The sequence below is a fragment of the Nannospalax galili genome, unplaced genomic scaffold (genome assembly GCF_000622305.1).
Source record: "Nannospalax galili isolate Female #2095 unplaced genomic scaffold, S.galili_v1.0 scaffold291, whole genome shotgun sequence".
Classification (NCBI taxonomy): Eukaryota; Metazoa; Chordata; class Mammalia; order Rodentia; family Spalacidae; genus Nannospalax; species Nannospalax galili.
The window spans coordinates 3794779-3818358 of NW_008330588.1; the positions used below are offsets into that span (position 1 = coordinate 3794779).

Sequence of the window (23580 nt, forward strand, 5' to 3'; positions counted from 1 at the left end):
GGGTTGAGGAGAAAGCTTTGGCTTCGGGGTTCAAGTAGCAATGCGCTTTTTCTATCTTGATGCAGGCTGACGTCTTCCAAGGGTGACCTCAAAGAATGCACATGGAGTGTGCTTTGCGGGAAGGGTTTAGAGCTGGAGTCAGATGTGTGGGGAGAGGACACACCTGGAGAACAGGTGTCTCCTGAAACGAAAGGTCACAGGGCTCACAACCCAACCTAGTGCTGGTTGAGGGTAAAGGAAAGTGGGGGAGAACTGAGCAGGAGGAAAAGCAGGTTAGTCCAGAGAGGAGTTGGGAAGATGAACACAACAGCTCAAAGCCCCCATGGGACAAATGCTAGGCCTCAACTGTCCCCTCCCATTTCCTAACCCTAACCCATACTTCACCCTTTTTAGACTTATAAGTTGAAGTCCCACAGGGGTGTGAGTCATGAGAGTTCAAGAGTCCCCTCCCCTGAGATGTGTTAGGAAGGACGGATTGCTCAGGTCTGGGGCAGACTCAGAAGCAAGTGTAACCGCACGACGACTGTATTGTACTAAGACCTAGCGCTCTGACCTTGACCTTGTTAGAAGGAACAGGCAGCAGCAGGTCTCACGGGAGGGTAAACCCGTGTTGAATGTGCCGGACCCTCTGAAGTTCTCTGGAATAGCTATTGGGAAGCGAGTTGTGTGCTGCCCTCTACTGGCTGGTCAGGCTCCCTACAGCCGAGTTCAAGTGTGCTAAGGAACCTGCAGGCATGGACTGCAACCTCTCACACTTTTCCTTGAGGACACACTTTGGGGCACACCTCCCGGGACCTGTAGGTGAGAGGAAGCTCAGTCCTAAAGCGGCGGAGGAATCGGGTTTCCCGGGTGATGGCAGGGCTGAGCAACCTAGGCCCAGTGGTGGGAACAGAAAGGCCAGTGGGGATAGTGAAGGTTAGCTAGAGGTGGAGGAAGCCCACGGACAGTGGTCGTGGAACACCATCCCCCAACACCCCGGCACCCAGGCCCGCTCAGCCCTCAGGGACCCACTGCCCACCCCCACAGCTCTGTCAGAGCCAGTCTGTACTACCCGGAGTCCTATAGCCCAGAGGAACTGCCCTGGGAGGTTGTGAGTGAGCCAGGAGATGGGGAGGAGGTGCAAATCCATCCCCCCTACCCCATATCAGTGCTCTGGATTCCAGAGAGATAGAAGCAGGAGACCCCAGTGTAGGGAAAGCCTACTGCCTAAAAGCCAGTTAGGAGGGAGCAGTCACACAGGAACATCCTCCCCTGGACTGGTGTCATTCGGTCTCTGAGAGGATGGGGGCAAAAAAAACAAAAAACACACACCTCTTTTTATATAAGGTTTCATATTTAATTTGGTCATGAATTCATAATACATGAGTATTTTGTACCTAACAGAGTCCCTTGTATTGTTTGACATTACCAACATGTTTCTGAGAGGCATGAAAACTGGGGGGTGGGGGGGTTTCTGGAGCAGCAGCTCAACAGTTAAGAGCACTGACTGCTCTTGCAGGGAACCTGGGTTCGCTTCCTAGCACCCACATGACAGCTATCAACCGTCGGTAACTCTGCTTCCAGGAGATTCAGTGCCCTCGTCTGATCTCCGTAGGCACTGCACAACACGGGTGCACTTACACACATGCAAACAATACACATACACATTAAATAAAAATAAATATTTGGCATCTGAAGTGCGAAGGTGAGGTACGTGTCTGCCCGGTAAAACACAATGAGCAACTTCAGCATCTGCAGGCCAACATGATGCTTACACTCAGAATAGCATAACTGACAGCAGTGACGTAATGCTCATCTAGATAAGGGGTTCCCCTCCTAAGGTTCCGTAGATGCCACAGCAACCCTGGAACAGCACAGCATAAGATGCTTGGGAAATGCCATCTCCATAATTGCCATGCTGTGACTAGAATCCAGTAGAGGGCTTTGCCAGCAAGAGGGCAGAAATGGAAGATTTAAAAACACAATGAAAAACAAAAGAATAAGCTGGGTGCATGCCTGGGGAGGCAGAGGCAGGTGAATCTTTGTGAGTTCAAGGCCAGCCTAGTCTACATAGTGAGTTCCCGGCCAGCTGAAGCTTCAGGGAAACCCTGTCTCAAAAAGACAAAAAAATAAATAAAAGAACAAGTAGAGAGTAGCAGATAGAGCAAATGAAAAGTAACACCATCAAATCAGGGGCTTACAAACATCCAACAGAAACTGACTGGGAAGCACTCCAGAAGCAGCCAGCTTGTGCAACAGTTTCCTGGAATTGAAAGATTCCCTCCAGGAGGGAGAAGGAGGCACATGAGACTTCAGAAGTGGACTAAAGATCATCTATTACTCCAGTTCTACACCCCTTTGAGGACAAGGCATTTGTGTGGTGCACATACACTCATGCAGGCAAAACACTCATACACACAAAATAAAAATAAATTCAAGTACAATACTATACATCAAGATAAAGTTCACTTCTGTGTGCTGCAGAGCCTGCTGAATCTTCTTGATAAATTAACATCTCAGAGCTCATTTCATAGTCCTCAATTGTGTCCCAGGCACATTTCTCTCATCTGTTGCATGAAGTTGTCCAAGGAGTTAAAGGGCTGACAGGAAGTGAAGATTGGCCTCAGGGCTATGTGACAGAAACATAGGTGACAGGTGAGCTGGAAGCACTTCACAAAGGATGGAGGATCCTAAATCAGGTCTAGAAACGGGGGGTGGGACCCACAGTCTGGGCTCCCTTGCTGCTCCATGCATGCTGCTGGAGCCTTACCCATACCCAAAGACACAGCGAATCAGGAATCCTGCTCTGGAAGAGGCCTGTTGGCTCAGTGGGGAAGGTGCATGGACGTCGTAGGGAAAAAAGCAGGCAGTGTGTGGCATGGGCCACAGAGAGGCACTGGGGGTGGGTGCACTGGTATCTCAGGGGAGGGAAGCAGTTTTGACTGCACTCAGTGGAGTCCAGAGCAGCTGTATCTACAGAGCAGAGGTGGAAATGCCAGCAGGCCTCCCTCGCGGCTGCTCAGTGTCACTGCCACTAGATGGCAAAAAAGGACTCAGTGAAAACTGAACCTGCAGCTGAGTAAAGGCAACTCCATGGACTGTGATGTAGTAAATGTGACATGAGCAAGATGCACATCACCCTCCATCCTGAGAAACATAAGGGCCAGGAGTCCCATGGATGTTTCCTAACAGCCTCATTTGAACAGTTTAAGGTGGGCTGGAGATGTACAGCTCAGTTGATAAAAACACTCGCCTAACACACACAAAATCCTGGGTTTAATCCCAAGCATCACATAAAACCGAGTGTGGGGTCTGAAGAGATGGCTGAGTGGTTAAGAGTGCATATTGTTCTTGCAGAAGACCTGAGTTCAGTTCCCAGCACCATGTTGGGAACACAACTGCCTGTAGCTCCAGCTCAGGGGATCCAATGCTCTCTTCTGACCTACGAGGGCACTACATTCATGTGCACATACCCACACAGAGACACAGACATGTAATTAAAAAATAAAAACAAGGCTTTAAGAAAAAAAAAAAAACTGAATGTGGTGGTGCATATTTGTAATGCCAGCACTCAGGAGATGGAGGCAAGAGGATCAGAAGTCTGGGGTTGGGCAGGGGAGATGGCTCAGTCAGTAAAGTGCTTGCTATACAAGCATGAGGACCTAAGTTCAGAGCCCCAGCACATAAACAGTTAAAAGAAGCAAGTGGCCTCAATTTAATATATTCCAAAACTTATGAAGTTAGTATTTGAAAAAAATATCTATGAGATGGTTTCTATGTGTTTTGTATAAGTCTCTGAAACCTGCTTTGTAGTTTATAATATAGCTCATCAAACCAGGCCTGACCAAATGACAGGAGCTCCTGTGGGTGCTATGGGGGAGGGGTTGGGAAGAGCCTGAACTATAAGGGGGAAGGGAGGGATGGTTGGCAGAGTGGAAGGGCAAGAAGAGTGACACAATATGAGGGGCTGGGGAGGATCCCAATGGAGACAGAAGAGAGAAGGGGACTTATGGCTCCCCAAGTCCAGTGACAATAGCACAGGCTGCTTAGTGCCAACCATTAGCTGTCCTGATAGAACCCTACCAGCCAGGGGACAGTTAGAACACTCTTCCTAGTCCCTGGGCTTCTGTGTTACTGCCCCAGACAAAACAATCAGTAGCTTAAAGACTGTCTGTGCTGGTGGTCTACTGTGGCATGAGTAACAGGCAGTAAATGTTCACCTAAAGTGTTGTGCTGCAAGTGTACCCCTGTATAAACCTCCATCCAGATGGAATGCTCCCCCTGCCCCAGAGCTTTCTCATCTGCCCCACCCTCAACAGTCTCTCCTCTCAGACTTCTTATGAGACTCAGCAACTGTAGAAGAAAGAGCTTTGTGAAATCCAAAGTCAAAATCTGTTTTTATCGGCCAGGGGACAGCTAGAACACCCTTCCTAGTTCCTGAACATGTGTTACTAGCAGCCCCAGACAAAGCACTCACTCTCAGACTTTCAGTAGGGTTACTTTCACTTCCTCCAACTCTCCTCCTGTTGGAGAACTCTCAGCTTCAGCAGGTCCCTGTAACAAACAGGAAGATGCCCTAGTCAGTCAGAAGATCGCAGTTCCAAGCCAGACCTTGACAACCACACCTGGGTCAAGGCACTTCCCCTCTGGACAAACTTCCTGTCTCAATAGTTTGAAGGCTGTCTGTGCTAGAGGCCTATTGTGGCATAAGTAACAGACAGTAAATGTTCACCTAAAGTGTTATGCTGCAAGTGTACCCCTGTATAAACCTCCATCCGGATGGAATGCTCCCCTTGCCCCAGAGCTTCCTCTTCTGGCCACCCCCCAACAATGACAATAGTCTCTCTTCCCAGACTTCTTATGAGACTCAGTTGGAAACTGTAGAGGAAAGAGCTTTGCAAAATACAAAGTCAAGGGCTGGAGAGATCACTCAGCGGTTAAGAGCACTGGCCACTCTTGCAGAGGACCCGGGTTTAATTCCCAGCACCAACATGTTGGCTAACAACTGTTTGTAATTCCAGTTCCAGGGGAATTCAACACTCTCTTCTAACCTCCATGGGCACTGCATGACATAACTGTACTTCCATACATGCAAGCAAAACACAAATACATAAACTGAAAATAATGAAATATTTAAAAAAAATAATTTGTTTCAATAATGTGAAGGTATTTTGCTCAATAATAACACCTCAAGTGAGGTATAGTGGAACACACCTTTAATTCCAGGACTGAGAGGTGGAGGCACGTGGATCTCTATGAGATTGAGGCCAGCCTGGACTACATAGCAAGTTCTAGGCCAGCTGGGGCTACAAGGAGACTGTGTCTCAAAAATAAAATAGTTTAATTAATGTATTTTTAATTTATGTGTATCTGTCTGTGTAAGGGTGTGCTATACATGTGTGTAAGGAGGAGGTGCCCAAGGAGAGCATCAGATTCCCTGGAGCTAGAATTACAGGGTTGTGAGCTGCAAGATGTGGGTGCTGGGAACTTAACCTGGGACCACTAGAAGCAAGCACCCTGCTTCTAGAAGTACTCTGCCTCTAGAGGCAACCACTGAGCCATCTTTCCATCTCCTAAATTTGACTTTTAAAAACAGCTTGGAACAGAAGGAATAGAAGAAAATGTATATTTCATGGTAGTGACATTAAAAGCCCTCTCAACAGACCCAATTGAGACCAAAATGCCTGTTTTCTCACCATTGTTTTTTGTTTTGTTTTGCATTGCTAGGATCTAACCTAGACCCTCCCACATGCAATGCAGGCATTCCACCACCAAGCTATACCCCATCCTCTAGTCATTGTTGAGAACCCTTCTGACAGTTCTAGCTACACAGCAAGAGGAAAAACAAAAACAGGAAGTAGGATTCCTGTAGTGGAGCAGGAAAAATAGCCATTGTTTTAGATATCTATATACTTAAAAAACAAAGTTTAGGGCTGGAGAGATGGCTCAGTGGTTAAGAGCACTGACTGCTCTTGCAGAGGACCCGGGTTCGATTCCCATTACCCACAGGGTGGCTAAGAACTGTCTGTAACACAGGTTCTAGGGGATCAATACCCTCTTCTGACCTCCTATGAGCACTGCACGACTCAGGTGCGCCTATCTATATGCAGGCATTACACTCATACACATAAAATAATTTTAAAAAGACAAAAAGCAGGGGCTGGAGAGATGGTTCAGCGGTTAAGAGCACTGACTGCTCTTGCAGAGGACCCAGGTTTGATTCCCAGCACCCACATAGCGGCTACGAACTGTCTTAACTCCAGTTCCAGGGGAATCCGAAGCCCTCTTCTGACCTCCGCAGCATTGCACACACAAGTGCACTCATATACATGCAGGCAATGCACTCATACACATAAAATAAAAATAATAAATATAATATTTTAAAATAATAAACTGCATAAAAAAGACAAAAAACACACACATACAAAAAAAAAAAAACAGTTTAGGGACTGGAGAGACAGCTCAGCAGTTAAGAACACTGTCTGCTCAGCTGGACGTGGTAGCACACACCTTTAATCCCAGCACTTGGGAGGCAGAGGCAGGTGGATCTCTGTGAGTTCAAGGCCAGTCTGGTCAACTTAGTGAGTTCCAGGGGCTACAGGGAGACCCTATCTCCAAAAAAAAAAAAGAACACTCGATTCTCAACACCCACCTGGCGGCTAACAACCATCCATAACTCCAGTTCCAGGTGATCTGATGTCTTCTTCTGACCTCTGTGGGCACCACATGACACGGGTACACTTTCATACATGCAGGCAATACACTCATATACATAAAAATAATAAATTTTTTTAAATTTAAGTATTATGGGGCTGGCTTAAAAGGCAAAAGCAAAACTCATTATCAATAAGCAAAATGTAATAAACAAATAATAAATAAGCTTTTAAAACTGCCTATAACTCCGGTGCCAGGGGATCCAGTACCCTCTTCTGACCTCCATAGACACTGTAGGACACAGGTACACTTACATACATGCAAGCAATACATTCATACACTAAAAATAAATAAAATATTTTTTTAAAGTTTAAGTATTATTAGAGGTGAGTATAACTTTGGATGGTTATACAAGTATCTCTGCAATAGGATGAGTCCTTTGAGTATATGCTAAGGAGTAACCTGGTCATATGGTAGGTTCATTTTGTTTTTCAAGAGTTCTCCACACTGAATGTGTATGTGTAGCTGTGTATGTGTGACCGTGTTTGTGTGTGACTGTATATATGCAATGAACAGTGTGAACACTTTTACACTTTGACTTGGAAATTCTACTTTGTGGGCTCCTTCCTATAAATATGGATCAGAAAACTCAACAGGTTGTAGAAAAAATGGAAAACTAGCTGGGCCTGGTGGCGTAGGCCAGTAATCTCAGCTACTCTGGAAGCTGAGGCAGAAGGACTGCCAGTTCAAGGTGTGCCTGAGCTGCATAGCAAGCTCAAAGTCAGCCTGGGTAACTTAGTGAGACACACTGTCTCAATAAAAAGCTTTAAAAAAGGACTAATGATGTCGCTCAGTAGTAGAGAGCTTGCCTAGCATGTGTGAGGCCCCAATACAGCAAACAAAAATGAAATTTGAGAACCCAGCCCTTATTCACCACGGTACAAAGTCCATGCCTATGCTGCTCCAGATTGAGGACATGAGTGAGTATGACAGAGACTTAGCATGCTCCACAGAACGGCAGTCACCCCTGGATCATGTGCAGCCCATCCTTCCTCTCCCTGTCTCTACTTCCCCTGGGCAGTTCTGTCAGAACTGCCACTCTGTCTACAGACCAGCCCCAACTCCTCTGACCCCGTCACCAGCTCTTGTCTGTCCATTTTCTGCTCAAAGACAGAGGATGGCCAGTCTCTGCTGCTTAGAGTCTCAGTGTGATCACTATACTGAACCTCAGGTTCTCTTGGGGCACACAATTGCCTAGAAGTGACCTTGGGAAGGCAAAGAGCTCACTGAAGAGTCCACACCCAACAATCCCTGCAGGGTCCCACTCCTTGCAGTGGGGTCACCTGAGGCTTATACATCAATGATCTGATGCTGGAGCTAAGACCCTGGTGCTGTGTCAAGGGTGGGAAGTCACACACCCACCTGGCCCCACTCATAGGGGCAAGAAGGACAAGATTGCAACATGGCCCAGGGGCCTTAGAAAAGCTCAACATGGCCATTTGAGTGAGCCCCGAGCCCCAGTCTGCTTTAAGGAGTCAGAGCAGCAACCCAGGACAAGTGGGGGTGATGGACTCCTCCCTGAGCCATGCAGCCCCTCAAAAGCTCTATTTCTGTGCAGAGTTACAACCTCTGAGACCTCTACTGCAGGAGTGACCGTGTTGTCATGGGAGCCAGTTCCTGAGCCCGATGTCTGTGAGTTCAGGGTGGACAATCTCATGGAGTTCATACATGCAGAGTCTGGTCCATGGCCTGGAAGAGAAGGCAGTTCCCTTAGCAAGTGGGGAGGGAATTCATCAGCCCCTCCTTATCCAAAAGTGGGCTGGAGGCTCCAGTGCTGAACATGGGGGTGGGGCCATTCCTCTTAGGGGCACCCTTGGGCTGGGGAGGAGATAGGAGGAAACTAAGTGAAAATAAACACACAGAGAATTTCTGCCTGGCTCTGTCTAGCCAAAGCTGTCCCTGTCCACCTCCTGCCCTGACCTTTGTCCTCCTCAGGGGAAGAGTTGATGTTTCTCTGTCCTATGCCCCATTCTCTCAGATTTGACTAAGAGATGAGGGGACTATCAGCCCCAGAAAGGGACTGTGTGGGATTCTGGGGTTCCTGAGCTTCCTAGAGATAGTATGTCAATCAGGAACAAGTGGAAGCCAGGCTTTGAAGGCACTGGGGTTGAGACCCAGGGAGGGCATTTCTGAAGGGCAAGAGCAGGACAGAAGATAGAGCACCCAGCACACCCACCCTTAGCCAATACTCACCTGGACAGGTGCTCTTCATAAACCCACATATTTTCTTCCATACTTGAGTCTTCCAAATAAACAGGACGACCAGAGCTATGATTAGGACAACGGAGAGGACTATGAAAAGCCAAAGTATGTAAGTCTCCTGGGAGGTGTTCGGAGAGGGTCCAGTGGTATTAGTATAGGATTTTTTACACTTCCGGTCTCCCCATGGGGTACAGGAAATCTCTTCAGTCTCATTGTTGGCACACCTGAGTACACACAGGGAAGAAATGATGAGATTCCATGAGGTGGCTGTTGGCCAGATGTGATGAGAGAGCCATCCTTTTTGCCCAGCATTCCTGCAGAGGTGGTAGAGAAAGAACAGGCATGTCATGTCTGCTGGGGTTTTCACACCCCAAACTTGTCCCTACATCTGGATATACGCAGTGCAACCCTTGGGGTCTCCTCCGTAGGTGTGGCTGCATCTTCTGGCCATTTCTGCAGGGTGTGTGGTGACTTGTCCTGGGCTACAGGGTGACCCCAAGTTAGGAAGGGGAAGCTTGGACACCCATGTGGCCACTACTGAGCCCTTTAATAAATAGACCTTCCAGGGCTGGAGAGATAGCTCAGCAGTTAAGAACACTGGTTGTTCTTGCAGAAGACCCAGGTTTGAATCCCAGCACCCACATGGCAGCTAACAACTGTCTGTAACTCCAATTCCAGGGGATCCGACAGCCTCTTCTGTCCTCTGAGGGCATTGCATGACACGGGTGCACTTACCTACATGCAGGCAATACACATGTACACATAAAAATAATAAACAAGGGGCTGGAGAGATGGCTCAGTGGTTAAGAACACTGTTCTTACAGAAGACTGGGGTTTGAATCCCAGTACCCACATGGCAGCTAACAACTGTCCAAAACTCCAGTTTCAGGGGATCTGATGGCCTCTTCTGTCCTCCGTGGGCATTGTACGACAAGGGTACACTTACATACACTCAGGCAATACACGCAGACACATAAAAAATAAAATAAAATATTGAAAAAAAATTTTTAAATAGTCCTTCCTATCAATCATAGCAAACACCAGGCAGTTAGGGAAGAGTAAATTAACTATTTACCCTGAAGCAGGGGGTCAAGACATGTCTTACTGGGGGGACAAGGTTCTGGGGTGAGGCTGGCTGAGCTGGCTCAGGTCCCTCTGAGGACTTGGGGGAGCCACACACATAGCCTTATTTTGCTTTTTGCTGTCTACGGGAAAAACGTTTTTGTCTTCACAGGCCTCTGCCTGCATAAGAATTCAAACTTACTACTGAAGTGGTATATAAATAGACAGGCTGTATGCTATTCATCCTGACCTTTTCAAAAGGAACTAAAGCAGATTCCTGGGAATCTCAAAGTCTCACAGGCCCTAAGGCCTGCTTTCCTATAGTCAGTAGACAAGTAACCTAGCCAAGGGGACAGGAATGGGTGCCAAAGACTGGGAAGGGGTTGCTGATTGGCAGGGGACAAGAACAAGGGAGAGACTTGCAGATGGACCTGAAGGGGCTACTGCAGGGTCAGAAAGTGCCAAGGGTACAGGGCTACCCTGTGGGGGCTCCATGGAGTCAGGGGAAAGAAAAGGGTACAAGGAAGCTTGGGTCTTCTGGAATTCCCTGGACTGGTAGAGTTCCTCTTCCGGGCTCCTGGGTCTTACACAGTGCATTTCCGGCAGTGCTCAGGGTCCTGTTTTCCTCTGAAGGTACCTGGCTTACATTCACACTCTGTGTTTCTGGTTGTGGTACACTGGCTTTTCTGGACTTGATCTGGAGACAGAGAATAGTTTGGGGGGAGTTTCCCTGGTTACCGTGATGCACTTCATACAGTCCCCTTCCCCTTCAGCTCAACTGAACTTAGGAGGTAATTCTGAGGGCCAGTTCCTACAGCAACACATCGGCTGAAGATGGCACGCAGAGGATGGCTGCTGTCAGCTGCTATGAGTTCTTGGAGCCATAAAAAAGGACTTGATGTATCGCATTTGGAGGGTAAAGTCTTTTAGATTGTAAGGATAGGTACGAATGGCAGAAAGAGAAGACCTTTGGGTGACCTCTCAAAAGCCTGGCTCTGCTGAGGAGAGAGGAGTTTTGAGAAGTGGAAGCTGAAAGAGCTCACACCTGCCAGGAGCCCAGACCCTAGAGGAAGAGAGCCAGGTCTGAACCAGCTGGGAGCCCAGCCCTGTCCCTCCTTGTCTTATGTTACTGATGGTGATGGTCAGTCTCAATAGCCAACTTAATGAGATCCAGAATCATCTGGGAGACAGGCCTCTGGACATGCCAGGAGCCCAGACCCTAGAGGAAGAGAGCCAGGTCTGAACCAGCTAGGAGCCCAGCCCTGTCCCTCCTTGTCTTATGTTACTGATGGTGATGGTCAGTCTAAATAGCCAACTTAATGAGATCCAGAATCATCTGGGAGACAGGCCTCTGGACATGCCTGTGGGGGATTATCTTGATAAGGGTAACTGAGGTAGGAAGACACACATACTGTGGGTGGTACCTTTCCCTGGACTAGGATCCCAAACTGGATAAGGAGAAAGTGAGCAGAGCTCTCATCACCCTCTGTGAATGATGGGACCAGCTGCTTCAGGCTCCTGCCACCTTGACTTCCCTGCCTTGAACTGTGGGCCAAAACAGATCCTTTCTCCTTTAAGCTGTTTTTCTGAGTGCTTTATTACAGCAACAGCAAAAGAAACTAAAACACTGACCTAAGATCTAAACACTTTAGCAGGTCCAAGATGGGAGAGATGAATGTGTAGTGGAGTTTTACAGAAGGTTCTGGAAGGAAAGGCCTCAGGTCTCACCAGAAGAGAAAGGCAGTCTATACTGAGAAAAAGGTGATGGGACCTGAAGGTCAGGATAGAACACAGAATACCACCTGCAGATGGAGGCTGGCCACAGGGACAGAGAGGATGCTCAGGGTGGCTCTTTTCCTTTCTAGGAAAATCCCTTTGACTTACACTGTGACTTCCACTCCTGGCAAATTCAAAGCAGACCACCGCTTGTGGTCACTCAAAATCTGCCAATGGGTCCCATATCCCTAGCAGAGTTGAGAAGACTCATGCTGGACCTAGAATGAAATTATGCCCTACTTCCAAATGTGCAGGGCTCTTTATCCCCAATTCTGGAACCCTGGCTAGAGATCTCTTTGCCACTTAGAAGCCTGTATCTATCCTTCAAGGCCCAGCTCTAACATTCTGTGCTCTCTGGAGTGCTACGATTCCCTGGGACAATTGTCCTTTTCTCCACTATAGCCCATCTCGCTTGTTTAGCCATTTGAGGCTGGCTCCAGGGAACTGTCTTTGAGGTTTCTGAGTAAATATCAGCTATGACCCCCCCCCACCTCCCCATACCCCACCTGCAGGACGGCCCCTTGGTTCTGTACCGTCTTTACAGATTTTGCAGGGTATGCACGACTTCAAGTTATTGGGATAGCTGGTGAAGCCTACACCATCTTCGCATGGCTTGCAGCGTCCATCCTCCTCTAGGTACTGGCCTGGGGAGGGAGAGGAAGCTGGTGAAGGAAACATCAAGATTCCCAGAGTTGCAGAAGACCTGGGACCTCCTATACTCACTAACAGTAAATTTCAGACAGGGAAATCCAGTCTACTTGGCCTTCATCAGGCTATTAGTTCTGCATCTACTACATACTTGGACCAGTACTGCTGACCAAAATACATACAAGACACATAGAAGATTCAAGTTCAGTGTTCACAGTAATAGTCAAAAGAATAAAGTCGCCGGGCCTGGTGGCGCATGCCTTTAATCCCAGTACTTGGGAGGCAGAAGCAGGAGGATCTCTGTGAGTTCCAGCCCAGCTGGGGTTACAAAGAGACCCTGTCTCAAAAAAAAAAAAAAAAAAAAAAAAAAAAAAGAATAAGGTCTGTTGAGTGTGGCAGTGCACACCTGTGACCTCAGCACTCAGGATAAAAGATAAAGACAGAAAAATCAGGAGTTCAAGGTCATCTTCAGCTACAGAGTTTGAGGAGAGCCTGGGCTACACAAGACTCTGTCTCAAAAACAAACAACAATAAAAAAGAATAAGGTTACAGGCTAGCAAGATGGCTCACTGGGTAAAGAAACTTGCTGCCAAGCCTGAGAGCCTGAGTTCCATCACTAGGACCCACATAGTGGAAGGATAGAACCAACTCCCAAAAGAAAGTTTTCTCTCACCTTCACACCTGTACCATGGCACATACATGTGCAAACATATACAAATAAACGTAATTTTTAAAAAAGAATTTCAATTTAATTTTAACTTTTTTTGAAACAGGATCTTACTACATAGCCCTAGGCTGGCCTGGCACTAGATATATAGACCAGGCTGACCTGGAACTCACAGAGATCCTCTTGCCTCTGCCTCCCAAGTGTTAGGATTAAAGGTGTGTGTTAAGACACCTGGTCTTAGCAACGTACCTTTTGATCACTAAATGTTATCCAAATAAAATGTTATCATTTCAACATGTGGTCAATATATAATAAAACACAAAGATACTTTACTTTTTTAGTATTAGATGATCATAATTCAGAATGCATTTTTCACTTATGACATATGGCTAAGGAGTATTCCATTTTAAGACACTGGAAGCAGTGTGAGACAGTGGCGAAAGAAGGAGATGTACACATGAAATTAACAAAGCAGAGACTAGAAAACAACTCAAGAGAGCTAATGAAACCAAAAGCCAATTCTCTAAACAGATCAACAAACTGACCCCAGCTAACTGTAGAAACAGAAAAGACTCAAACTACTAGAATCGGAAATAAGAGGCATCGCTACTGATCTTGCAGAAATAAAAAGAATCCTAGCACCTGGGGGACAGAGGTAGGTGGATCTCTGTGAGCACTTGGGAGACAAAGACAGGTGGATCTCTGTGAATTTGAGGATAGCCTGGTCTATATAGTGAGTTTCAGGCCAGCCAAGGCTACATAGGGAGATCTTATCTCAAAATAAATAGGATTATGAAAGAATACTATGAACTTCTGCACATCAACAAAATAGGTAAGTTGTAAAATGGACAAATACCAGACCAGAGAGACAGCTCAGGGGCTAAGATCACTTGTTGCTTCTACAGAGGACCTGGGTTTGGTTCCCAGCACCCACATGGCAGCTAAGGACCATCAGTAAGACTAGTTTCAGGGGATCCAATGCCCTCTTCTGGCCGCTGCAGGCACCAGGAATGCACATGGTGCACTTACAGACATGCAGGCAAACACTAATATACATAAGACAAATAAAAGAAACCTCAAAAAAAAAAAAAAACACTCATACACATAAAATAAATAAAATGTTTGTTTGTTTGGGGTTTTTTTTTTTTGTTTTCTTTTTTTTGTTTTTTTTAGACAGGGTCTCCCTGTAGCCCCAGCTGTCCTGGAACTCACTTTGTAGACCAGGCTGGCCTTGAACTCACAGAGATCCACCTGCCTCTGCCTCCCAAGTGCTGGGATTAAAGGCGTGAGCCACCACGCCTGGCTAAATAAAATATTTTTAAGTGAACAAATATCTAGAAAGGCAGACTATGGAAACCAACTCAAGATGAAGCAACTTGCTGCCTCTCTTCTCTCCTGCTGCACCACCGGCCAGCACTCCTAGGGCCTTAGGCCTGCATCGGTACCTGCCTGGGAGAGGCTGGTCTTCCACCTGAATAGCAGATAGTGTTCACCGTGGCAGAGCCTGTACAGTGGAGGAGTGGAAGGTACCACCATCTGCCCTCTGCATATGCCTACACCACCCTGCTGAGCTAGGTCCACCCGAACCTGCTGACTGCCCGCTCCATCCCTGGAAGGAGGCTGAAGCCATTGCCCAAAGGAAAGGAGCTGGCTTCTTAGAAGAAGGCCAAGAAGGAGCAGTGTATCTCTGTGTGGCTCTCCAGGTACAAGGAGTAGCAGCAATTGTAACAGGTCTGCCAGGCAGGAATGAGGATATTCTGAGACCCGTGTGTCTCTCCCTTTGGCTATCAGACTATTGAGACACCTCTCCAAGACATGGGAATTTCTCCAGGAATATGGCCCCCAGCCTGGTCCTGTTACTAGGATTATTAGGTTCAGAGACTGTGCTCTGGCAGCCCTAACATGATTGCAGGGCAGAATGGATCCATGACAATGACAGGTCAGTGATAGGCAGAATCGCACCCAGACCAGAGAGAGGGCTTAGCTATGCATCACTCTGGATCCCTACTAAACTTAAACTTCATGTCAGGACCCCAAAGATGGGACTTGGGGCATCACTGAACCTCTTTGTCTCTCTTTTCAATATGGCTACATTGAATAAATCTCCTTTTTCTAAATTTAAGTATTAATTTGGCTCTTTTAATTGATTTAATAATAATAATAATAATTATTATTATTATTATTATTATTATTATTTTGGTCTGTTTGAAACCAGGTCTCCCTGTAGCCCCAGCTGGCCTGGAACTCACTATGAAGATCAGGCTGGCCTTGAACTCACAGAGATCCACCTGCCTCTGCCTCCCAAGTGCTAGGATTACAGGCGTGTGCAACCACACCCAGGTGCTTAATTATTTTAAAAAAATTTTTATTATTTTATGTGTATGAATGTATTGCCTGCATGTATGTAAATACACTCATATAATGTCCACAGAGGTCAGAAGAGGGAATTGGATTCCCTGATACTGTAATTACAGATAGTTGTAGGCTGCCATATGGGTGCTGGGAACTGCCATGTGGGTGCTGGGAACCAAACGTGGGTTCTCTGCAAGAGCAGTTAATGCTCTTAAGTACTGAGCCATCTCTCCAGCCCCCATTAATCAGCTTATTATTAAGGACAGTGGTGGAGTCTGGCTTGTTAGGGCTGCCAGAGCACAGGCTCTGAACCTAATAATCCCAGTAACAGGACCAGGCTGGGGGCCACCAAAACTTCCAGGAAGAACTGAGATGAGTGTGAAGATTTTGAACACAAGCTGGTTGAGCATAGTGCACGCAGAATTTAGTACACTGTGTTTACATGCAAATAAGCAAACAAGAACTGGATAGCAGGGTAGGGACTCAATGGTAATCACTTGTCTGGTGTGGGAGGCCTTAGGTTCAATCCCTAGAACAGACCAAAAGAACCAAACCCATAAGCCGTCCTAACCCCCACAAAAGGAACATAGCCACGTGTAAATTAAAAAAAAGCTGGGGTGGGGGTGGGAGACTGGAGAGATGGTTCAGTGGTTAAAAGCACTTGCTGCTCTTGCAGAAGCCTGAATTCAGTTCCCAGCACCCACACGGGGGGGCGGGGGGGGACGGACTCACAACTGCCTGGAACTCCAGCTCCAGGGGATCTTAGGCTCTCTTCTGGCCTGTGTGGGTGTCCACATGCATATTCACATACAAACACACATACGCATAAATAATAAACTTCTAAAAAAGTAAAGAAACTAGGCCCCTACCTGGCACTACATACAAAAATTAACCCAAAATAGATCAAATACCTGAATGGAAGAACAAAACCTATTAAACCCAGAAAACATGGAGACAAATCTTCATGACCTTTTGTGTTGTTTGTTTTGAGACAGGATCTTACTATGTAGCCCTGGCCTAGAACTTGCTATGTAGACCAGGCTAGCCTGGAACTCACAGAGATCCATCCGCCTCTGCCTCTAGAGTATTGGGATTAAAGATGTGTGTCACCATGCCCAATCTAGGTATTTAAACATACAGGGCAGTGGCGCTACATACATTCACATTGTTGTATGACAGATATCTAGAACTCTTTTCAGCTTGCAAAACTGAAAACCTGTACCTATTAAAAAAAAACAAAAACAAAAACTAAAACTAAAACTAAAACACCCCAAACCTTATTCCTCCACCCACCTCCCCACACTGGTAACCACCATTCTGCCTTCTATTTCTATCAATATGACTAATCTAAGTACCTCACAGTTGTTGTTCTGCAAGGAACAGAAAACTCAAAGAACATGGAGACGTGGGGAGGGGGGCAAAGAGTAGAGATCAATCTAGAATGTACCTGCTGGACATAGTCTTTCTGTGGCGTTCTGTTCCAATCCCTGTACGTGAGGGATTGGACTGGTTGTTACTGGAACAAAGAGATTCTGTGGGAACAAAGCAGGAACTAGTATAAGTATAGTGGCTTTTGGATCTCACCATCACAAGGCCAGTCTCCTGTTCTCTTCCCTCAAAACTAAACAGAGCTTAGATCCTTCACCGTTTTTAAAACTGTTTTCTGTCTGTAGTCATGTTCAGCTCTTTGCTTCTCAAAGCGTACCCCAGTAATAGAAACCTGAAAAACTTTTATTTTTTTCTTTTTTTGAATAAAAGTTTTTGTTCAGACAGCAAAAAGTTGTTAATAAAAAATTACATTTTCAGCCGGGTGTGGTGGTGCACGCCTTTAATCCCAGCACTCCAGGAGGCAAAGGCAGGCAGATCTCTGTGAGCTCAAGGCCAGCCTGGTCTACATAGTGAGTTCCAGGACAGCTAGGGCTTCATGGAGACCCTGTCTCAAAAAGACCAAAAAAAAAAAAAAAAAAAAAACCATTTTCTGGGGCTGGAGAGACGGCTCAGTGGTTAAGAGCACTTACTGCTCTTCCAGAGAACCTGGGTACAGTTTCCAACACCCACATGGAGGCTAACACTTACCCGTAACCCCAGTTCCAGGGAATCCCACACCTTCTTCTGGCCTCTGTGGGCACCAGGCATACATGTAGTGCACTTAACACACATGCACATAAAATAAATAAAATTTATGCAGCAGTAGTGGCGCACGCCTTTAATCCCAGCGCTTGGGAGGCAGAGGCTGGCGGATTCTCTGTGAGTTCGAGGCCAGCTTGGTTTAGAGAGTGAGTTCCAGGCAGCTGGAGCTACAGGGAGACCCTGTCTCAAAAAGACGAAAAAATAAAAAATAATAAAATAAAATCTTTTGAAAAAAATTACATTTTCTCAGCTTGGTTTAGAGAGTGAGTTCCAGGCAGCTGGAGCTACAGGGAGACCCTGTCTCAAAAAGACGAAAAAATAAAAAATAATAAAATAAAATCTTTTGAAAAAATTACATTTTCTCAACTAGAAATGGCATCTGCTAATATCTTGTCTCATTTCTTATGTAGCTCTAGTAAACAGGTGTTAATATTCTCTCTCCATCATACACCCCCCCTGCCCCCCACCCCACATTTTAAGATGCAGTCAACGGCCAGGGAGATGGCTCGATGTGTAAAGCACCTTCCACACAAGCATAATGATCTGAATTCAGATCCCCAGAACTCATATAAAGTCAGCTGCAGCTGGGCATGGTGGCACGCACCTTTAATCCCAGCACTTGGCAGGTGAATCTCTGTGAGTTTGAGGTCAGCCTGGTCTACATAGTGAGTTCCAGGCCATCCAGGGCTACATACAGAGATTCTGTCTCAAAAAAAAAAAAAAAAAAAAAGTCAGGCACAGTGGTGCACATCTGTAATCCAAGGGGTCCTATGGCAAAATGAGAAGGGGAGACAGGGGAATCCGCAGAGCTTGAGGATCAGCTAGCAACATATTCAGCATCGAACAACAAGAGATCCTGTCTCAAAAAGGTGGGAGGCCGGGACTGTACCTGAGGCTATCTTCTGACCTCCACCAGTCTACCATGGCATAGCACTCACACAAATGTGTGTGCATGTACATAAAGAAAAACAGAGCAGATATACATGAGGTAAAACTTAACATCTTAATCATTTTAAGCATACAGGGCAATGGTGCTAAGTACATTCACACTGTTGTATGAAAGATATCTAGAATTCTTTTCAGCTTGCAAGACTGAAAGTCTGTACTCATAAAAAACAAAACCCCAAAAACTGATTCCTCCACCCACCTCCCCACACTGGTAACCACCGTGCTGCTTTCTATTTCTACCAATATGACTAATCTAATCTACGTACCCTCATCAGAGTGGAATCAGACATTATCTCTTTGTGACTGCTCTAGTTCACAGCACAAGTCTCCTGGTTCTTCCATACTGTTCCACGTTAAATTGTCCTTCTCTTAGCAGGCTGTGTAACACCACACTGTATGTATTACATTTTGTTCATCCATGCATTTGTTTATGGAGTTGGATTTCTTCTAATACTGCTATGAACACGAGTTTATAAAATCTCTGACCCTGCTTTCAATTTGGGGAACATTCCCAGAAGTGGAATTGCTAGATCACAGGCCAATTTTAATCATTGGAGGGCAAACCTGTTCTTCATTTTTTCTTGTTTTGTTTTGAGAAAAGGTCTTCCTATGTATCCCACAAGGGTTCCATTTCCCCACCTCATCGAAAAACCTGTTCTTCATTTTTTCTGGTTTTGTTTTGAGAAAAGGTCTTCCTACATAGCCCAGACTAGTCACAAAATCACTATGCAGATCAGAGTAAATCAGTCTGACCTTGAACTCTCTATCCTCCTGCCTTAGCCTCCCAAGCAGTGCCACCACCCTTGGCTTGATACTCATTTAATAGAGCATCCTGGTGGGTGTGAGGTAATACATCTCCTTGTGGTTTGGGCTTACATTTCCCACTTAGTGATGCCAAGCATTTCTGTGTCTGTGCGTCTGTTGGTCATTTGTAAATTTGGAGAAATGCCTTTACACATTTTTGAATTAGGTTGTTGCTTTTCTCATTGCCATGAATTACAGGAATTTTTTGTATTGTCTTGTTATCAATAACCTATCTCTTATCTTTTCCCATTTGGTAGATGCCATTTGTTTCACTCTAATGATCTCTCTCTCTCTCTCTCTCTCTCTCTCTCTCTGAATTGTGGCAATTACTATGCAAAGCCAAATTACAGTTAGGCCTGAATAAAAACAGCCTGATTCTTAGCATTTATTTTAGTCAAGAGGATCCAAACTGCTCTGAGCACCTGTTCCTCCAGCTCACTCTCGGACCTGTGTTCATAAACCAGGGAATGTGGATGGAAGTCAGAGGGTAACCCTCAGGAGTTGTTTTTTCCTTCTACCGTATGAGTACCCAGGATTAAACTGAGATCATCAGGCTTGACAGCAGGAGCCTTGACCAGTTGAGCCATCGGACCAGCCTGTTTTACGTTTTGTAAAGATGCTTTTTAATCCAGAATTTCACTTTAATTTTTTAACTTACCATACAAAGGAACGGGCTTCACTGTGACATGTTCTTACATGTCTATCATTACACTTTTTTCTTATTGTCTCACCGCACCCCACCCCCCGACACTCTGCCCTGCTTGCTGGTCTCCTTTACCCATCTAAGCCTATAATTCCAGCATTTGGGAGGTAAAGGGAGAGGATCACAAGTTCATGGTCATCCTCCATACTATGGCAAGTTGAAGGCCCGCCAGGGACACTTGAGATCCACTTAAAACACAAAACAAGGGGCTGGAGAGATGGCTCATAGGTTAAGAGCACTGGCTACTCTTGCAGAGGACCTGGGTTCAGTTCCTAGCAACCCCATGGTGGCTAACAACCGTCTATAACTCCAATTCCAGACTACAGTTCCAGGGGATCTGACATCCTCTTCTGACCTCCATGGGCATGGCACAACATGGGTGCACTTACATACATGCAGGTAATCATACACATAAAATAAAAATATAAATAAAATATTTTTAAAAACAAAACAAGATGGGTCAGTGAGTATTAGTCCCAAGACTGCTCTGATGCACATATCCCTGGATCTTTATTTAAACTTTAATTTCCCTTCAGGACCCCAAGGAGGGACTTGTGGGGGCTGTCCACTGGATCTCTTTGTTCTTCTTCCCAATGTGGTCACATTGAATAAATCTTTTTCTCCTTTTTACCATTTTTACTATTCATTTGACAGTGGGGCTGGGGAAGAACCCCACTGTCTGCTTCCTGACTAGAGATGCAATGAGACCAGCTTCCAGCTCCTGCTGCCAAGCCCCGCCCCCGTCATGACAAAATGTAGCCCCTCAAACTAAGTTAGAATATATCCTTCTTTCCTTTAATTGTGTCTTGTAAGGTACTTGATCATAACAAGTAGAAAAGCAAATAACACATGAAAGATGTGCCTAAAGTCAACAGGTGAAAAGAAATGACCTGGGAGGACAAGGTAAGGAAGTAGAGGGAATAACTGACCCTTATAACCCCGCCCCACCCCTTGCAGTTATTGGCAGAGCCTCGCTGCTAAGCTGCTCACTGACTTCCAGTTCACAGTGCTCTTTCTGTCTCTCCACCTCCTGTGTGCTCTCTCTCCACTGATCTCTCCTGTCTCTCTCTCTCCTCTCTCTCCCTCTTTTCTAGGTCCTCTCTGTCTTCTAACGGAGTGTTCTCTCCCGTCCTCTACCTCCTCTCTCTATCTGCCTTCTTTATCTACTGTCCCCCAGTGTCCTCTTTCTCCTCCATCCCTTTCTTCTCTCTCCCCTCCCCTCCTTCTGTCTCCTTTCTGTCTTCGCTCTCCTCCTCTTCCTCTCCTCTCCTTCCCACCCCTCTCCGATCTGTCTGCTCTTTTCTCCTGTCCTCCCCTTTGGTCCCTCTTCTCATGACTCTCCTGTCCTCTCCATCTTTCTCCTCATCTGTTCTCTCTCTCCTGTCTGCACCCTCCCCTCTCCTCATGTCCCTCCTCTCTTCCTTTCTCTATTTCTCTCTCTCCTCCTCCTTGCCTTCCCCTCCCATCTACTCTCTCCATCTGCCTTTCCTCTCTCTTTTCTGTCTTCTCCCCCTCTATCTTTTCTACTCATCTCCCCCCTCCTCTCTCTCTAGCTCTTTTACTTTCTCATCTTTCCCACTTTTCCCTCATTCTCTCTGTGCCCCCCCATCTCTCTGGCTCTTCTGTCTCAACCTCTGCTCTCCCCTCACGTCCTGTCTTTTCTCCTGCCATCTCTCACCTCCGTTCTCTTATTTTCATGTCTTCTCTCCTTCCCCCTTGTCTTCTCTATCCTCTGCCCCTTCCCCTCTTCTGTCCTGTCCTCTCTCCCCCCTCTTCTCTGTCCCCCCCCCTTACCTTTCCTCTCCTTTTTCTCTTCTCTCCCATCTCCTTCTCCGATGTTTCTTTTCTCTCATGTCCCCTCCTCCCATGTATCTCTCTGGTCTCCCCTCTCTTCTCTCCCCTCCCCTCCCTCTGCCTCTCCTTTCTCTCTCCTGTCTCTCTGACCTCTCCTCTGTTCTATGCTGCCCCCTTTCCCTCCTTTCTCCCATCTCTCATCTCTCCCCTCAGGAATCTCTCTCCTGTCTCTTTTCTCTCCCTCACTGACCTCTTTCCTCTTTTCTCTCCTCTTTGTCTTTCTCTCGTTTTCTCTCCTCTCTCATCCCCCATCTCTCTCTCCCACCCTTCCTCTCCCTCTTTTCCATCTTGCGCCTTCCTGAAGCTGCTGAGATTCCAAGGTGGCAAAGCCTTTTTACTCTTCCTAAATCCAAGAACCTGCAAAAGAGTGTGACAGTGTGCACAGGATCATCTGCTCAGCAGATGAAATCTGGGCAGACCTCCACCCCAGCTGAGGTGCTATAGGCATCTGACAGGTGCTGGTAGTCTGTTTTCTTTAAGGGCATGACCCCTGGCAGGTCTACCACACTCCAGGGCAGGCTCCACACTCAAGAGTGTTTGGGCAACACAAACTGGACTTTATAGGACCCCATAAAGTTGGGTGGCTAGGAAGGTGGGGGGCTGATCTGGGGGGAGTTAGGGGAGGAGGGAATATGATCAGAAAACATTATTTGAAACTCTCAAAGGATTTATTAAAATATTTTTAAAGGGAGACAGTCAGTGTAAGTCACTGCATGTTTGTACAAGAATGTTCACCAAAGACTACAATTTTTTTAAAGACATAAATCCCAAGCAAACCTAAAGCATAGAACTACTCAATAGTTTTGATTCTGAATCAAGTGACTCTCCACTCTGGAACTACTGATAAATGGCATGGGGTGCTCAATTGGCATGTGGTCATTTATCATCCATTAGAAAATCTCTTTTGCAAGTGTCATCATGAGAAGTTTCAGTAGTGAGAACATTCTTAGCGTCTCCTTCTAATCTATGCTGTGACTCTCAGCTTCAAGGGGATGCTTACCAGTTAGTAAAGCAAATCACAATCTGAAATATGCCCAGAAAAAAGCATCTCTGAACCATTATAAAAAAAATCTAAATTCAATATAGTAAAATATTAAAATTTGGCAGTTGAGTAGTGTATTACAACTTTTATATATTACTTCCAATGCAACTCTATGAGCTTTAAATAGTTCAAATAAAAAGTAGATTTTATGTATGTTCACCAAGTCAGGCTTCCTTCCTTAACCCTGGAGATGTGCGCGGGAGGCCGCTGGCCAGCAGCAACTGGACAGACCCAGCTTCAAGGTGGTGCCCTCATCTCCCGTCCGGCTGGGAGTCACACACATACACCCCGGCGCCCCCGTTCAGGTCCTTCCCGGGTTCACCCTCCCCCGGCCCACAGTCCCCCGGCCCCTAGCTCACCCTTCCCGGGTTCCTTTCTCTTCCCTGGCCCACCTTCTCCCCGCTCCGTCGGGTCCTTCCCGATGCCAGCACCCGCCTGCTCACCCTCCTCCCGCCAGGAGCGCGTCCTTCCCCGCCCCACCTTTCCTCGGCCTACCCTTCCCTGGCCGGTTGCTCGCCCTTCCCCCAGTTCCCCATCCCCCGCACCCAGTGCGCGCCGTTCGTTCCCGCCTTCCCCCAGCTCGGTGTGCGCCCTTCCCCGGTCCCCCTTCCCCCGGCCCGGTGCGCGCCCTTCCCCGGTACCCCTTCCTCCCGGCCCGGTGCGCGCCCTTCCCCTTCCCCCGAGCCCGGTGCGCGCGCT

General features: G+C 46.6%; 1 protein-coding gene across 5 annotated transcripts in view; it reads right to left on the reverse strand.

Annotated features, from left to right (window-relative positions):
* Positions 1-2026: 2026 nt before the first annotated feature.
* Positions 2027-23580, reverse strand: part of LOC108491686 (tumor necrosis factor receptor superfamily member 10B-like) — a 22326-nt gene continuing 772 nt past the window's right edge. Inside the window, exons 2-8 of one of the 5 annotated variants that reach the window (XM_029554837.1) lie at positions 16848-16932; positions 12240-12377; positions 10546-10654; positions 8887-9209; positions 8270-8382; positions 4457-4533; positions 2027-2608 (exon numbers count right to left, since the gene is read on the reverse strand). In XM_029554837.1, coding sequence (XP_029410697.1) covers positions 4459-4533; positions 8270-8382; positions 8887-9209; positions 10546-10654; positions 12240-12377; positions 16848-16932 — 843 coding nt within the window. In that variant the 3' untranslated portion in view covers positions 2027-2608; positions 4457-4458. Of the gene's footprint in view, positions 2609-4456; positions 4534-8260; positions 8383-8886; positions 9210-10545; positions 10655-12239; positions 12378-16847; positions 16933-23580 lie in introns of all 5 variants that reach the window. The other 4 variants (XM_029554835.1, XM_029554840.1, XM_029554843.1 and 1 more) reach the window with 4 other exon arrangements.